Raw genomic sequence first — 18,182 nt, 5'->3', positions numbered from 1 at the left:
ATTGAAGATCAAGCTTGAATCAATCACAACAAGTGGTACCAGAGCCAGGTTCGTCAAAATCAAGATTCAAGCTGCAAGACTCAAGAAGTTTCAAGAAGATGTCCGCTGCCAAATTTGAGATTGAGAAGTTTAATGGAGCTAATGATTTCGGGTTATGGAGGATCAAGATGAAAGCTTTGTTGGTGCACAATGGGATCTCAGAAGCCATTGATGAAGAAGCTTTAGAAGAACTCGTGGAAGACAAGAAGAGATTGAAGGAGATTGTGACCAAGGCACATAGTGCAATTCTGCTCAGCCTAGGAGATGAGGTGCTGAGAGAAGTCTCAGATGAAGACAAGGCTCTCGGGTTATGGAACAAACTGAGTTCCATTTACATGAAGAAATCATTGGCTAATAAGCTCTATCTGAAGAAAAAGATGTATACCTTGAGAATGGAGGAGAACAAAGACTTGAGAAGACATTTAGATGACTTTAATAAGATCATACTAGATCTTTGTAATATCGGGGTGAAATAGGAGGAGGAGGATTTGGAAATTATTCTGCTCAGTTCATTGCCAAGATCATACGAGCATTTTGTGGACACCATGCTCTATGAGAAGGAGACCCTGACTATGTCCGAAGTGAAAGCAGCTCTGAGTTCAAAGGAAATTCAGAAGAAGGTTGATGACAAGGATGAAGACAATGGTGAAGGTCTCTATGCCAAGAAGAAATCACAGCACCAGGACACCAAGAAGCCGAGAGGAAACTCTAAAGGAACTCAGAGGAACAAGTCGAGTCCAAGAACTGAAACTAGGGGGGCAACTAACAAGAAGTGCTTCTATTGCAAGAAAGAAGGCCACTTTCGAGATGAGTGTATGGCTCTGAAGGCTAGACTCAAGAAGGACAATGTCAAAAGCCATAGCAGATGAGAAGCTGATATAGTTGCTGATGGCTATGAGTCAGCAGATGTGTTGGTGGCATCAAGTCAAGACTCTGGACAGAATGGGTACTTGATTCAGGTTGTTCGTTTCACATGTGTCCTAACAAAGACCTGTTCTGTAATCTTGAGGAAAAGAAGGGTGGAATTGTGCTTCTGGGAGATAACAAAGAATGCCTAATACATGGTATTGGAACAGTTGTTTTCAGTTTGCATGATGGAACCAAGAAGAAGATTCAGAATGTGAGGTATGTTCCAGATCTTAAAAGGAACTTGATATCAATTGGTGTCTTGACAGAGATGGGTTACACCATTAAAATCGATGACAAGTTCTTGAGGGTGATGAGAGGTTCTGATTTGGTAATGAGAGGAAAATTCAGAAATGGTCTGTATTTTCTATCTGGTACAGCAGTTTCTGGATTGGTCAACACAGTGGCATCTGTTAAGGAGGAGGATAGAACAAGGTTGTGGCACTTGAGACTTGGCCATATCAGTCAAAGAGGCCTCACAGAACTGGAGAAACAAGGGATTCTAGATGGAGAACTCAGTGGGGAGTTAGACTTTTGTGAAGAATGTATCTATGGTAAGAGCTGCAGACTGAAGTTTGGTGCTGGAACTCATAACACCAAAGGACCACTGGATTACATTCATTCAGATCTCTGGGGACCTTCAAAGGTACCAAGCATAGGTGGAGCTAACTATTTCCTGAGTCTTATTGATGATCACTCTCGAAAGGTGTGGATACACTTGCTCAAATCCAAAGATGAGGCACTGAAGTATTTCAAAGAGTGGAAGAGTCTTGTTGAAAATCAGATTGGAAGGAGAATCAAGACTCTTAGGACAGATAATGGCCTAGAGTTCTGCTCAAATGAATTCAATGAGTTTTGCAAGGTGGCTGGTATCAAAAGGCATAAATCTGTTCCAAGAACCCCACAACAGAATGGATTGGCCGAGAGGATGAATAGGACCCTTATTGAAAGGGTACGATGTGTAGCACCCACATTATTTTGATATATATAGCCAATAATCACATGATTGCATTGCATTACATATCATACAATATGTATAATTTGAGCATATGCATATTCTTATAAGTGTTTTCATGTATAAGTATAAAAGTTGTGTATGTGATGTCTATATGTATGCTCAATATTATTAACCTTGTGGCATTTGAGTTGTCTTTTATGGGTGTTTGATGTGCTCAAGATATAAGAAAGTATGAAAAATATGGACAAGGCATGGAATTAAGTGTTGAAAGTGAGATATAGAAGGCAAAATAGGTTAAGTAGTGGAAAATAGTACAATGTCGATTACTAGTATTTCGGTGTAAAATTGAGTATTTATGGATTTACCACATGTAATCGAGGTAGGATTAAGGTCTCATTGATGATGTAAAAATGGTTTTAGAACCATTAGATCAATTCTTGATGGGAGGTATACATAATCAGTGGTATGGATGCAAAGTCAAAACGAGCTTAGCATAAGTGCGCTACGCTCGATCGGGTAAGCATAACTATTGGGTATGAAGTCATATGGACCTAAGGTTTGGTGTGAGTGTTTTACACATAAGGATAATAGGCCTAGCAGATGATTAAGTCGAAATTATTGAAGTGATAAGGTTTTCATAAGTCAAAAGGTGAAATGATGAGATGAAAGGTGTCAACTTTTGACAATAAGGCTAAATCATTGAAAATAAGGAATTTTCATCAAACCTTATCACTTTGCATGACCATTATTCTGAAAAACAGAGAGAAAAGAAAACCAAAAACCATTTCTTGGCTGGTTTGAAGAAATTCTAAGGAGATCCAAGTGAAAGCAAAGCCAAAGAAGTAGATTAAGCTTAGTTCTAGCCTTTTTATGGTAAGTTCTTGTACTTGGAAGTTAAACTATGTTTTTGAATTTTTCTGAGAACTTATATATGGTGTTTTATCCTTTTTAAGATATTTCTTGGGGTTTCCAAGTGGTTTGAGGTTTAGAAAAGCTTGAAGAGATTGTTTTCGCCGAAAAGTTGCTCGGTAAGTGAAATTTTGTGTTTTATGAGGTTTTTGGGGTTCTTGGAGTACAAGAAGATTTTTGGTTATTTGATTGAGTTTATAAGAGAGTATATATGTTTATAAATGTTTGAATATATGTGGAGACTCATTTAATTTGGGTGATGATCTAGGAGATAAGAATTTTATCAAAATCGGTATATGATAACATTATGATGAATCATGTTGGTATTTGGGATATATGGTTATGGCAGGTTAATTGATGTTGATTATTGGTGTATTTTGATATTTGAGGATAGCTAAAATTAAGGGGAAACTCTGTCAAAATTTCCCCAAATGTCTAAGATAAATCTAATGCTCGATCTAGGTGGTTTAAGGCATTTTAGGCATGTTTTGGGTATGAAATTTGATATGAAGTCTTATGGGTATTTTTTAAATGAGAGTTCAATGTATTACTGCCATCATTATGATGAGAAATCCATGCTATTGTCAGGATAAGCACATCAATACCTAAGACATCACTTGTTACACGGTGAAATATATTGTGGACAAAAGGTAAGTAAAGTACTCAACTGCAACACAAGAATTACATGTTATGTAAAAGTATGCATTATATGAATATTTTGTGAGTAAGTGGTATTAACATACATTAACACTTCATCATAAATTTGTATGCATGGAATAATAGTGATATGGTAAATTATTATATGATATAAGACCATGCATTATATTATGATGATTAATTATATGATGCCTTTGCAAGTTTTGTGCAACATAAAAGAAAGTTGTAATAAGAAGTTTAAGTTCAGTGCCACTGTTTTGAAAAGGCAAATGAAAGTGTTAATAAGTATAAACGGAGGCCTATAGTAGGCTTATAGTGGCTGCCCAATAATTTGGGCTAGGTTTTAGTGAACCAATTATATTGTTTGCCATGTTTCCGTTTTTATTTCTCCTCCATATGAGTTATTGTTATATGTATTGACACCACAGTGTGTGGCCGCCTTAACTCTTGAGCCCGACGGGGCAACGATGGAATAAGGTTTTTAATGCGCCCTACTGTGGTGATGGCTAGCCGGAGGAGAACCCATGGGATTTTGTATTATATGTGTAACAAGCCCTGCAGGCATTGACCAATTCAAACAGTGTGCACAATATTAAGGGGCCCAAAATTTAAAAAGAAGTTGTATATGTCCATTGATATTGGGTAATCATTAGCATTGCATGCATTACTTTGCTTACTGAGCTTTAGGCTCACAGTTGTCTTGTGTTGCAGGTAGAGAAAGAAATATGTGAATGATATGAGGAGAACTGAAGCATGGTCCTGACCCTGATTTGTACATATGAACACATCGACCTTTTTGTGGGTTATTTCAGTTATCAGTGAGATGTTTGTAATAAAGTGTGAAGTTATGTTTTGAAAATAAATTGGGTTATTTAATACTTATGTATAATATGTTTGAGACACACTTTATGTTTAATGTAAATAAGGTGAAATAAGTTTTCAAGTTTTAAAAAAAAAAAAAAAAAAAAAAAATATGTCCAGACTTCCGCAGAAATAAATTATGATATAGTTTTAAAACGTAACACCTCAAATATGGTTTTTAACTAAAATAAGTGAGGGTGTTACAAGTTGGGAAGAGATTACTATGGATTTTGTAGTTGGATTGCCAAAGACTTCTAAACAACATGATGCTATCTGGGTTATAGTAGACCGATATACCAAATCAGCACACTTTCTTCCGGTACGCATGACTTATACTATGGATCAGTGGGCTGAATTATATGTTCAAGAGGTTGTTAGACTTCATGGAGTGCCAGTATCTATAATTTCAGACCGGGATGCTCGATTTACTTCATTGTTTTGGGAAAGTTTGCAGAGAGCATTGGGCACAAAATTGAAGTTTACTACGGCATATCACCCCCAATCTGATGGACAATCTGAAAGGACCATTCAAACTCTTGAAGATATGCTTCGAGCTTGTGTCCTAGATTTTCAAGGATCATGGGAGAAGTATTTGTGTCTGATAGAGTTTTCTTATAACAATAGCTTTCATGCAACGATTGGTGTAGCACCGTATGAAATGTTATATGGCAGAAAATGCAGATCACCAATTCATTGGGATGAAATGGGAGAAAGAAAGTATCTTGGTCCAGATCTGGTCAGAAGGACAACTGAAGCAGTAGAGAAGATAAGAAAAAGAATGTTAACTGCTCAGAGTAGGCAAAAGAGTTACGCTGATCGAAAGCGAAGAGATGTGGAGTTCAACATTGAGGACAAGGTATTTCTGAAAATTGCCCCTATGAAAGGAGCAATGAGGTTTGGAAAGAAAGGGAAGTTAAGCCCAAGATTTATTGGACCTTTTGAAGTATTGGAAAAGGTGGGAAAGGTAGCCTATAGACTGGCATTACCGCCATCACTGTCAAATGTCCACGATGTTTTTCATGTCTCATTATTGAGAAAATACGTGCCAGATCCTTCACATGTGCTAAACTACGAGCCAATAGAAGTTGAACAAGACCTAACATATGAAGAAAAACCAGTGAAAATTCTTGACAGAAAAGAGAAAGAGTTGAGAAATAAGAAGATTTCACTGGTTAAGGTCTTGTGGAGAAGTTCAAACATTGAGGAAATGACATGGGAACGGGAAGATGAAATGAGATCTAAATACCCAGAGCTATTTGGGTAAGAGAAATTTCGAGGACGAAATTTTTATAAGGTGTAGAGGATTGTAGCACCCACATTATTTTGATATATATAGCCAATAATCACATGATTGCATTGCATTACATATCATACAATATGTATAATTTGAGCATATGCATATTCTTATAAGTGTTTTCATGTATAAGTATAAAAGTTGTGTATGTGATGTCTATATGTATGCTCAATATTATTAACCTTGTGGCATTTGAGTTGTCTTTTATGGGTGTTTGATGTGCTCAAGATATAAGAAAGTATGAAAAATATGGACAAGGCATGGAATTAAGTGTTGAAAGTGAGATATAGAAGGCAAAATAGGTTAAGTAGTGGAAAATAGTACAATGTCGATTACTAGTATTTCGGTGTAAAATTGAGTATTTATGGATTTACCACATGTAATCGAGGTAGGATTAAGGTCTCATTGATGATGTAAAAATGGTTTTAGAACCATTAGATCAATTCTTGATGGGAGGTATACATAATCAGTGGTATGGATGCAAAGTCAAAACGAGCTTAGCATAAGTGCGCTACGCTCGATCGGGTAAGCATAACTATTGGGTATGAAGTCATATGGACCTAAGGTTTGGTGTGAGTGTTTTACACATAAGGATAATAGGCCTAGCAGATGATTAAGTCGAAATTATTGAAGTGATAAGGTTTTCATAAGTCAAAAGGTGAAATGATGAGATGAAAGGTGTCAACTTTTGACAATAAGGCTAAATCATTGAAAATAAGGAATTTTCATCAAACCTTATCACTTTGCATGACCATTATTCTGAAAAACAGAGAGAAAAGAAAACCAAAAACCATTTCTTGGCTGGTTTGAAGAAATTCTAAGGAGATCCAAGTGAAAGCAAAGCCAAAGAAGTAGATTAAGCTTAGTTCTAGCCTTTTTATGGTAAGTTCTTGTACTTGGAAGTTAAACTATGTTTTTGAATTTTTCTGAGAACTTATATATGGTGTTTTATCCTTTTTAAGATATTTCTTGGGGTTTCCAAGTGGTTTGAGGTTTAGAAAAGCTTGAAGAGATTGTTTTCGCCGAAAAGTTGCTCGGTAAGTGAAATTTTGTGTTTTATGAGGTTTTTGGGGTTCTTGGAGTACAAGAAGATTTTTGGTTATTTGATTGAGTTTATAAGAGAGTATATATGTTTATAAATGTTTGAATATATGTGGAGACTCATTTAATTTGGGTGATGATCTAGGAGATAAGAATTTTATCAAAATCGGTATATGATAACATTATGATGAATCATGTTGGTATTTGGGATATATGGTTATGGCAGGTTAATTGATGTTGATTATTGGTGTATTTTGATATTTGAGGATAGCTAAAATTAAGGGGAAACTCTGTCAAAATTTCCCCAAATGTCTAAGATAAATCTAATGCTCGATCTAGGTGGTTTAAGGCATTTTAGGCATGTTTTGGGTATGAAATTTGATATGAAGTCTTATGGGTATTTTTTAAATGAGAGTTCAATGTATTACTGCCATCATTATGATGAGAAATCCATGCTATTGTCAGGATAAGCACATCAATACCTAAGACATCACTTGTTACACGGTGAAATATATTGTGGACAAAAGGTAAGTAAAGTACTCAACTGCAACACAAGAATTACATGTTATGTAAAAGTATGCATTATATGAATATTTTGTGAGTAAGTGGTATTAACATACATTAACACTTCATCATAAATTTGTATGCATGGAATAATAGTGATATGGTAAATTATTATATGATATAAGACCATGCATTATATTATGATGATTAATTATATGATGCCTTTGCAAGTTTTGTGCAACATAAAAGAAAGTTGTAATAAGAAGTTTAAGTTCAGTGCCACTGTTTTGAAAAGGCAAATGAAAGTGTTAATAAGTATAAACGGAGGCCTATAGTAGGCTTATAGTGGCTGCCCAATAATTTGGGCTAGGTTTTAGTGAACCAATTATATTGTTTGCCATGTTTCCGTTTTTATTTCTCCTCCATATGAGTTATTGTTATATGTATTGACACCACAGTGTGTGGCCGCCTTAACTCTTGAGCCCGACGGGGCAACGATGGAATAAGGTTTTTAATGCGCCCTACTGTGGTGATGGCTAGCCGGAGGAGAACCCATGGGATTTTGTATTATATGTGTAACAAGCCCTGCAGGCATTGACCAATTCAAACAGTGTGCACAATATTAAGGGGCCCAAAATTTAAAAAGAAGTTGTATATGTCCATTGATATTGGGTAATCATTAGCATTGCATGCATTACTTTGCTTACTGAGCTTTAGGCTCACAGTTGTCTTGTGTTGCAGGTAGAGAAAGAAATATGTGAATGATATGAGGAGAACTGAAGCATGGTCCTGACCCTGATTTGTACATATGAACACATCGACCTTTTTGTGGGTTATTTCAGTTATCAGTGAGATGTTTGTAATAAAGTGTGAAGTTATGTTTTGAAAATAAATTGGGTTATTTAATACTTATGTATAATATGTTTGAGACACACTTTATGTTTAATGTAAATAAGGTGAAATAAGTTTTCAAGTTTTAAAAAAAAAAAAAAAAAAAAAAAATATGTCCAGACTTCCGCAGAAATAAATTATGATATAGTTTTAAAACGTAACACCTCAAATATGGTTTTTAACTAAAATAAGTGAGGGTGTTACACGATGCATGTTGAAAGGTGCTGGAATGGAGAGAAAATTCTGGGGTGAAGCAGTCAAGACAGCTTGCTATCTGGTCAATAGAAGCCCAAGCACTGCTATTGGATTCAAAACCCCTCAAGAGAAGTGGACAGGTGAAGCTCCTAGGCTTGATAACTTGAGAATTTTTGGCTGCACTGCCTATGCTCACATAAGGCAAGACAAGTTGCAGCCTCGAGCTGTTAAGTGTTTGTTTCTGGGATACCCCGATGGTGTTAAGGGGTACAAATTATGGTGCATGGAAGATGGTTTCAAGAAGTGTATAGTGAGCAGGGATGTCACTTTCAATGAGAAACAGATGGGCATGAAGGGTGAAAATCAATCTGGTCAAGTTAAAGAAACTAATCAGATTCAAATTGATGTGCAGCCTAGTGAAGAAAAATCAGATGACAATAATGAAGCAGGAACTCAGGAAGAAAGACTTGACACTTATCAACTTGCCCGAGATAGATCAAGAAGGGAATCGAGGGCACCTACCAGGTATGGTTTTGCTGACTATACTGCATATGCTCTCACCATTGCTTGTGAAATTGAAAATGCAGAGCCAGCAACATATGAAGAAGCTGTTAATGGTAAAGACAGAGATAAGTGGATTGAAGCAATCAACGATGAGAAGGAGTCCTTGATGAGGAATCAGACCTGGAAGATAGTTGAAAAGCCTGAAGGGTGTAAGCTAGTGAGCTGCAAATGGATATTCAGAGTAAAGGAAGGACAATCAAGAAATGAACACAAGAGGTTCAAGGCAAGATTGGTGGCCAAGGGGTTTACTCAGAGAGAGGGAGTTGATTTCAATGAAATCTTCTCACCAGTTGTTAAGCAGGCATCAATCAGAGCAATCATGTCAAAGGCAGCTGTTGAAGACCTGGAAATAGAGCAGATGGATGTCAAAACTGCCTTTCTCCATGGATCACTTGATGAAACGATATACATGAAGATGCCTGAGGGATTTGATGAAGACAGAAACAAAGTGTGCCTGTTACAAAAGTCATTGTATGGTCTGAAACAGGCACCTAGGCAATGGAATCACAGATTCGATGAGTTCATGTTGAGGAATGGATTCACTAGAAGTGCATACGATCCCTGTGTCTACTTCAATCATCTACTCTACCTACTTCTCTATGTGGATGACATACTTATAGTTGGGAAATGCATAAATGAAGTAGACAAAATGAAGATGCTGTTAAGATCTGAGTTCGAGATGACTGACCTGGGAAATGCTAAGAAGATACTCGGAATTGAGATAAGAAGAAAAAGGCCTGATTTCATCATTCTGAACCAGGAGGAGTATTTGAGAAAGGTGCTCAGAAAATTTAATATGGACAAGTCAAAGCCAGTGGGAACACCACTTGCTGCTCACTTCAAGTTGACTAAAGACCAAGCCCCAAAGACTGAGAAGGAAAGAGAAGAGATGGATGCAGTACCATATGCCAGTGGTGTGGGAAGCCTTATGTATGCCATGGTGTGCACCAGACCAGATATTGCACATGCCATGAGCATTGTTAGTCGATTTATTGCAGATCCTGGAGAATCTCACTGGAGTGCCCTCAAGTGGATTATGAGATACTTAGCAGGAACACTCAGCCTTGGTTTAACATACAGTTCAAGAAATAGAACTGATACAAATGTAGTTGGGTATGTTGATTCGGACTATGCATGGTGCATAGATACCAGAAGATCCTTAACTGGTTATGTCTTTACTATGCAAGGAGGATGTGTTAGTTGGAAGTCAAATCTTCAAAAGGTGGTTGCACTTTCATCTACAGAGGCTGAATATATGGCTGCCACAGAAGCTGTTAAGGAGGCTATTTGGCTCAAGGGGCTGGCAAGTGAAATTGGATTCAATTCAGAAAATGTCACTGTCCATTGTGACAATCAAAGTGCTTTGCACTTGATGAAAAATCCTATATTCCATGAAAGGTCAAAGCACATTGACATTAAGCTTCATTTTATTAGAGATGTTGTCTCTAATCAGGATGTTTATGTTAAGAAGATCCATACAAATCACAATCCTGCTGATATGTTTACCAAGGCAGTAACTCAAATCAAATTCAGTCACTGCCTCAATCTCCTCAACATCAGAAGTTACTATTGATCATTATCTCTAATGATCTACAAGAAGTTTGCAGACCTGAATCAAGGAGGATTTTGTTGTATTTGTGATCCAGGTCTCATAAAAGCCAGTTCGTTATGTTAGTTATTTTTGGTCATTTAGTGCAAAATGTTAGTTTTCAGTTAGTTTCTCAAAATGTATAAATAGTTGCTTTGATTCATAAGCTATATTACGATTGCCTTGTACAGATTGGTTCTCAGATTTTCTCTCAAGTAATAAAACATTCAATTCAGTTCATTAGCTCTCAACTCATTGTTTTTAGTTATTCGGTTCTGCTTTGTTCTTGGAGTTCTGTTTAGTCTAACACAGAAGGTATTGAAGATCAAGCTTGAATCAATCACAACAAAATGAATAGTATTAATTTCTATGGGTCGGTTAGTTTTTCTTGGTGGTTTATTTATTAATGATTTTCTGTTTCTATATTTGGATATAAGTGGAGTTTTTGTTTGCATAAATGTTTTATAATTTCTTTTTATATATTATAGAATATATTGGTATTTATTGTGTAGGTTAGAACATTTTCTGATACAAATCTACGATGCATTGATAAAATATAGCACACTTAAAAAAAAAAACTTATATAATAGTACGCTAAAGATGTTGTCAAATTTGACATATACTAAAAGTGAATCCATATTTAAATCATCAATAAATATTCACTTTTTTATTTTATTTTTGCTATTATTTATTATTTTATTATATTTTTTGATATTTTATTTATGAGTTTATATATTTTTGGACTCTGTGTTTTGTCCTATTACCTATTTGGACTCTGTATTTTGATAAATTATTTTTTTGACCATATATTTTGTAAAATAGTTAAAATAGAACTCTAAACTCAATTTTGATGAAAAAAAAATTGAATATAACAACACAGTTTTTAAGCAGAATGATTTTATTTTTGTTCTGGATTATTATTTTGGTAAATTATTTGTGATTTTAGGTGAGAAAACATTCATTAAAATCGAGTTTATGGTTCTATTTTAATAATTTTATAAATTATAGGGTTCAAAAAGTAATTTATCAAAACACAGAGTCCAAGTAGATAATGAGACAAAACATAAGGTCTAAAAAGATATAAACCATTTATTTATTGTTGTCATTAAATGTTTTATTTATTTATTTTCTTGTTATTATTTATTATTTTATTATTAATTTTGGTATTTTGTTTATTATTAGCATTAAATATAGAGTTTTTTTACTTCAATTTTATTGAAGAACAATTATAAAAGTTGTGGTCTACATGTCATTTATTAACTGTTTGGTTTAAATTGAGCACAATTTTTATGTCTCATTAGAGATATTAGAGTTAGATATAAAAATAGTGATTAGATTGATGTTAAAAAAACGATTGATGACGTGTACCAATTTTATTGGAAGCATAGGAATTTTATCCCTAATTAACTTGAATTTATATCATTAATTAGGCAAATAAATATGCTCCGTAATTTCCTCAAGACATAATTGCAAGGGACATCTTTGGTTGTAAAGCCAAACAAATAAACCTTAAAAACGAAACATAGTAATAAATACCCGTTATGGACCACAAGAATCACGCGCTTACTGTTCGCGCGTGGCAAAAACCACCGAACAGTCGCAGCTGTTGGAGTAAAGAAAATACGTGAACAGAGCACTCTGTATCAGTCTATATATATATATATCGACACCCTTCTGCAACCCATTAAAACGCTTCAAAATGGGCTTCTTCAGCTTCCTCTTTCTCTTTATTCTTTTCTTCACTCAACCCCATTTCATCATTTGCAGAGCTCTTGAGTCTGAAACTGGTGAGTTTTTCTTTTCTTTTCTTTTCTCACTTATAAATGCATGTGCAGCAGTTTTTGAAGATACATTCATGATTTTTGCTCACATTGGTGGTTAAAGTTTGAAGCTTTACGGTTCTTTCTCCATTTTTGTAGTTTTGCTTTCTTTAGTTTCTTTTTATAAGAGTTGTTTTTGGCTCCTATTTGTCATCTGGGATCTGAAAATAGAAATCATACACTTGGATGGGTCCAAACACATTTTCCCTTTTGTCAATTTTCAAACTTTAATGTTTTTATTTCTGTTTTATGCTAATTGGTTCAGTGTAGATCACCATATATCAATCCAATTGAAACTTTTCAGAAATGTGGGTTATAGTAACAATTCAATGAGATGTAAAGATTTCAACCTTGATGTATTACGTTGTGATTTTTTTCAATGAATTTTTCTCTGCTTCAAAGGAAAAAAGAGAGAAAGAGAGAGAGAGATGTAAAGATTCCATATTTATTTGTTGATCTATCATGTTCTGGTTAGAACATGTTGGAAATACTAGATATTTTGTTTTGTTTTGAAGACTAAACATGTCAACTTTTTACTATGAGTCAATCAATAGACAAAGATGACCACAGCTTATTTATTTATTTATAATTTTCTAATGCTGGTTTCTTGGTATAAGACCAGTAATCTTCTTCATTTATTTTACATTCAGTGACTGTTAACTCTCTTACTCTTTATATACACATGTATATATATAAAACAGAATAAAATAATCCTATTATGATTTTGTTTATTCTAAAACATGTTCAGTTGGCATAAGTACATGTTAGTTCGAGCAAAGTTTTACATTGACCATTTGTTGTCCCATTGGGGGTCCTTTTTGGATTTTGTATTGCTTGAGAAAAAAAGAAAGTATTAGCTTCTTTTCTTTATAAGTTGTAAATTGCAATAGATTATGTCAACTGTTTTTTGCTTAATTTTAGGTGTCGAATCTGTCTTTTGTTTAATTCTTAATTAGTTTCCTTAGTGTAGCCTCATTTTCATTGCTTTTTGACTGAAAAGTATAGATTATGTTTCCCTAATGTTTTATTTTGTTTTCTTGCACAAGATTCATAGCTTCATTTTTTTAATCAATATAATATATTTGCACTTTCTTATATCATTGGAATATATCCATGCCTTTTACTTGGGTTTTTCTCTTTCAATCATTTTGATATAAAAGATATCTATTTGTTTAATGAATACAAACTCAAGAGTTGTAGTCACTGCTCCATTTCTCCATATCTAACTGTGGATAAGATTGGTGTATCAGATGATGAGAGCCCATTTTCTTACATTGAAGGAACTGGTAAAGGACCTAAGAAGTGGGGTGAGATTGATCCACATTGGAAGATTTGTGACAAGGGAAAATTACAGTCTCCCATTGATCTTCTTGACCAAAGGGTTCAAGTTTTTCCCAATCTAGGGAAATTGAAAAGAGATTACAGACCAGCTCCAGCTACTGTCAGGAATAGGGGACATGATATTACAGTAAGCTCCAGCTATAAAAGTCTTATATATACATATGTGTGTGTGTGTGTGTGCAACAAAATATGATATTTAAAGAAAAAGCTAAAGAAAGTTTGAATATGCAAAACTAGACATTAGAAAATTTAATGTCACTTACCCAAGAAGTGTAGCTCAAATGGTCAGGCATGTGGTTTACTCTCACAAGATCTAAGGTTACAATTGCTATAATTTTCTAGTCCCCAAATATTGTAGGGTTAGGTGGGGAGTCTAGTTTTTTTAAAAAAAAAGTTTTAAAGTCTCTTACTCTAATGTAATGACAATTTTGTTTTTATTTATAACAATACAAAAGTACTGTGTCCTCTCAGGTAAAATGGAAAGGCCATGCCGGAAAAATTAACATTAATGGGACTGACTATGGATTGTTACAGTGTCATTGGCACTCACCTTCTGAACACACATTTAATGGAACAAGGTGTGCTTTATTTCCTGTCTTTTCTCACCATAATATATACTGTTATTTCAAACACTGGAGACCCTTTCTTTTTCTTACATTAAATTTCAATATGTTGTTAAAATCTCTCTTACTGTTATTTTTTGTTGTAAGGTTTGATCTTGAGCTTCACATTATTCACTTAAGCTCAAGTGGAGAGATAGCTGTTGTTGCAATTACTTATAAGTATGGCCGACCTGACCCCTTTCTTACAAGGGTATTAAGAGAGTTTCCCTTCATCTTTATTTTTTTAATTTTGTACCTTTATTATTCAAGCTCTTAATTGCATGGCACCTTAATTATACATGCATATATGAATTAATAGTCTTTGTATGTGAACATCCAAAGAGAACTCTAGAGCTATATTTCCTGCTATGTAGTCTTAGTAATAAGTTCGGCAGCGGATCACGAAATCTTGGTGATCTTCTCTATCTAATGAATGGGGAGTCCGCTTTGAAATCGTCCGCCCTGCACCCATCCCCGAGTATATGCTTCAACAGGAATCATACAAGGGTAGATCGATACAATAGAAACCTCTGTTAAAATGCCCAAACCAGCAGATAAAGTACATTACATAGTCCGTTTTAGGGACTGGCGACTTACCCATTAGCATATCAGTATTTTAGGTTGACTTCTTAGCCAAGTCTCACCAATATTTAAAAGACTTCGTTGCAGGAAATGTAGCTCTAGACTCTAGGGTTGTTGTGGTTATACTTCTTCTGTGGTCATATCCATATGAATGAATCCATTGTTGGCTACCCTTTTATGGCAGCTGTTTGAGCACATTAACTCAGTGGGACATGAAGAGAAGGATTTGGGGATTATTAACCCAGGAAACATTAAGTTTGGAAGCAGAAAGTACTACAGATACATTGGTTCACTTACAGTACCTCCATGCACAGAGGGTGTAATTTGGACTATAGTCAAAAAGGTCTTTCACTACACTTAAACCAATCCTTTTTAGTAATATATTTGCCTTTTCTTTTCTTTAATGGTTGTTCATTTACTGACATTCTGTTATTGTACAGGTTAGAACAGTTTCAAGGGAGCAAGTTCATGCATTAAGGGAAGCTGTCCATGATGTAAGCCTCTCTGAAATTAAGAATACATCAATAGTGTTTTACATGATAATTTCTAGGCTTTGGATTTTGTACTGCTTCCAATGATTAATAACCATCATATCATTCCAACTATTGATCTGACGTTTGTGCGGTGAACGAAATACATTCTCTAAGAGCATCAATAGTGCAAGCAACCTTTTGTGTTGCCAAAAGTACATAAATCATATTAAAATATTATTAGTTTTTCAAAAACAAAATGAGCAACGTTGCCTTACAGTGGCCACTTCTCTAGCCACAACAAATAAAATTCTCACTTGGTAATGCCGTGTTGGCATTTTATCTGACAAATATGGTCAAGCCACTTCTGTGGCTACCAGCATTGTAGATGCTCTAATGGGACAAAATCTTATCCCTATTCCATGAATTAAAATATTTTGTGTATCATGTCATAAAAGTAAAATTGGTTTGGTTGTTCGTTTTATTTTAGGGATATGAAGCAAATGCAAGGCCAACTCAAAAATTGGATGGAAGACTAGTGTGGATGTATACTCCAAGAGGAGGCCATGGAGGTTCTACTTAAGTTTAACTGTGATAGAGAGGATATTTTTCCACATGTCTATATATATATATCATAAATAAATTATGTGCCATTTGATAAATGGAACGTATATAATTATATATATAAATAACATACATTCACACACCCACACAGATATATACAGGCATTACTTGCTTATCTTTGTAATTTAATCATTATGCCTAATGTTCACTTGGCTATTTTAATCATTTTATATAAGATTTATATTTAAGCCCCTAAAATTAAAGAAAAGGTTAATTACATTAAAAACTCCTAAAATTAGAAAAAAAAACATCTTAGTTAAAAAAGATTACATTTTAGCCCCCTAAAATAAATAATAAATAAATAGCTCCCCTCACCATAAATTCTGGCTCCTGACTTAGACAATAATAGTGTATGACATAATCACACACGTTGCAACAACCAGCCAGGATATTATATATTTGTTCAGCAACGCTGGTGCCATATTCAACAATTGTTTTGGCAAACGTTGCTCACGCTATGTATTTTTTTTCTTTTCTTTTTTTAATTATATGCTGGCAACGTTGCCAGCGTTGGAGATGGCTAACCACGTTTGGCGTTCCATTAGTCTATCAGTTTTGTCTGCAAGCATTATATTATTTATATATCTATATAGCAGTCTCTGGTAGATTTAGACTGAAAGAAGGAAAAGAAAAACCTTAAGCAAGTTCCATCAATGGCGACTTCTCAAGATCAGTTGTCATCAGTTATAGTGTTAATGGTACCATTTCCAGCTCAAAGCCACCTCAACCAACTGCTTCAGCTCTCCCATGTCGTCTCCTCATACAACATCCCAGTCCACTACGTTAGCTCAGCTCTTCACAACTCCCAGGTCAAGTCTCGAGCTCCAAACCCTCTTCACCACTTAGCCAAAATCCATTTTCATGACTTCCCAACTCCACACTTTGTCTCTCCTCAGCCCACCAAGACTGCTGACAACTTCCCTATACATCTCGTACCCGCATTTGAAGCCTCTGTCCACCTTCGCCAACCCTTCTCAGATCTCCTCACAAGGCTCTCAACGACAGCCGAAAGAGTTGTTATTATCCATGATTCTTTGATGAGCTATGTTGTTCAAGACTGTGATTCTCTAGCGCCCAACTCGGAAGCTTACGTTTTCCACTGTGTCTCCGCTATTTCTAGAGTTTCCTTCATCCGAGACGCCGCGGGAGGAGGCCTGGGAACTGATCATGAGAGTCAGCTCAAGATTCCTTCTTGGACAAGGAGTTTTGATCCAAGGTTTGATGCCTTAGTAGCTAAACAAATTCCGTTCATGAGAGCCAACAAATCTGGCCATCTTTACAACGCTTGTAGGCTTATTGAAAGCGACTTTCTCGATTTCATTTTCGAGAAAGAGCTAGAAAGTGATGACAATATGAAGCTTTGGGCAGTTGGGCCTCTAGACACTGTAACAATCTGCAAGAAGAGCCCACTCAATAACTCCATCAATGGCGATTCAGAACAAGTTTATTACTTAGAGTGGCTGGAAAGACAGAAACCCAACTCTGTTTTGTACATCTCTTTTGGAACCACAACTTTCTTGGAAGACAGACAGATTGAAGAAATAGCAATTGGGTTGGAGAAAAGTGAAGTGAACTTTTTCTGGGTTTTGAGAGATGCAGACAGAGGAGACATTTTCGGTGATGAACAGAAAGTTAGAGGACCTCAGCTTCCAAAAGGGTTCGAAGAAAGAGTGAAAGGAAAGGGAATGGTGGTGAGGGAATGGGTGCCCCAGTTGGAGATTTTGGGGCACCCATCAACAGGTGGGTTCATGAGTCATTGTGGGTGGAACTCATGCATGGAGAGTATGAGCCTGGGAGTGCCCTTGATAGCTTGGCCAATGCACTCAGACCAGCCCATGAATGCTGCTTTTGTCACTGAGTTTGTTAAAGTTGGTTTGGCTGTTGGGGAATGGGAAAAGAGAGAAGAGCTAGTAAGTTCATCTACGATTGAGAAAGTTGTGAAGAAATTAATGAGTTCTGATGAAGGAGATGAGATCAGGAAAAGAACTGAGAAGTTGGGTGATGAGTTGAGAAAAACTACTGCTGAAGGAGGAGTTTCTCGGTTAGAATTGGATTCATTCATTTCTCACATCACTAGATAGTTTTGGATTAATAAATAAGACTATTTCGCTGTGTTCTATGCCTCTGGTGCGTTGACATAATTGTATTGAATCAAGATAATTTGCAAAAATGAAAAGGATAAGCTCAGCTCAATCGATGCTGAGGCTGTGCATATATCTCTTGTATATAATAAGCATAACGAAATTTTTTGGTTTTAACCAGTAGTTTGTAAAGGGAAATTTTAATATGTATACTTGATTTGAGTTATAATTACAAAAAAATACTAGGCATATTAA

At 35.4% G+C, this 18,182-nt stretch overlaps 3 protein-coding genes across 3 annotated transcripts; all 3 read left to right on the top strand.

The window, feature by feature from the left end:
* Window positions 1–4,553: 4,553 nt before the first annotated feature.
* On the top strand, window positions 4,554–5,594 carry LOC133833121 (uncharacterized). The gene is made up of 3 exons (XM_062263378.1): window positions 4,554–4,776; window positions 5,062–5,186; window positions 5,286–5,594. The coding sequence occupies exons 1-3, from the start codon at window positions 4,554–4,556 to the stop codon at window positions 5,592–5,594; spliced, it is 657 nt and encodes a 218-aa protein (XP_062119362.1).
* Window positions 5,595–12,052: 6,458 nt separating this feature from the next.
* Window positions 12,053–16,011, top strand: LOC133831522 (alpha carbonic anhydrase 4-like). Its single transcript, XM_062261866.1, has 7 exons — window positions 12,053–12,194; window positions 13,478–13,695; window positions 14,040–14,146; window positions 14,279–14,381; window positions 14,937–15,095; window positions 15,193–15,246; window positions 15,713–16,011. The coding sequence occupies exons 1-7, from the start codon at window positions 12,107–12,109 to the stop codon at window positions 15,803–15,805; spliced, it is 822 nt and encodes a 273-aa protein (XP_062117850.1). The 5' UTR covers window positions 12,053–12,106; the 3' UTR covers window positions 15,806–16,011.
* A 26-nt stretch (window positions 16,012–16,037) lies between these two features.
* LOC133831521 (zeatin O-xylosyltransferase-like) lies at window positions 16,038–17,960 on the top strand. Its single transcript, XM_062261865.1, has one exon. It carries the CDS (start codon window positions 16,500–16,502, stop codon window positions 17,925–17,927), a length of 1,428 nt encoding a protein of 475 aa, XP_062117849.1. The 5' UTR covers window positions 16,038–16,499; the 3' UTR covers window positions 17,928–17,960.
* Window positions 17,961–18,182: the final 222 nt, after the last annotated feature.

This window comes from Humulus lupulus, chromosome 4, assembly GCF_963169125.1.
Source record: "Humulus lupulus chromosome 4, drHumLupu1.1, whole genome shotgun sequence".
In the NCBI taxonomy this organism is placed as follows: domain Eukaryota; kingdom Viridiplantae; phylum Streptophyta; class Magnoliopsida; order Rosales; family Cannabaceae; genus Humulus; species Humulus lupulus.
The sequence above is the reverse complement of the archived record's forward strand: the minus strand, read 5'-3'. Positions and strand labels throughout refer to the sequence as shown.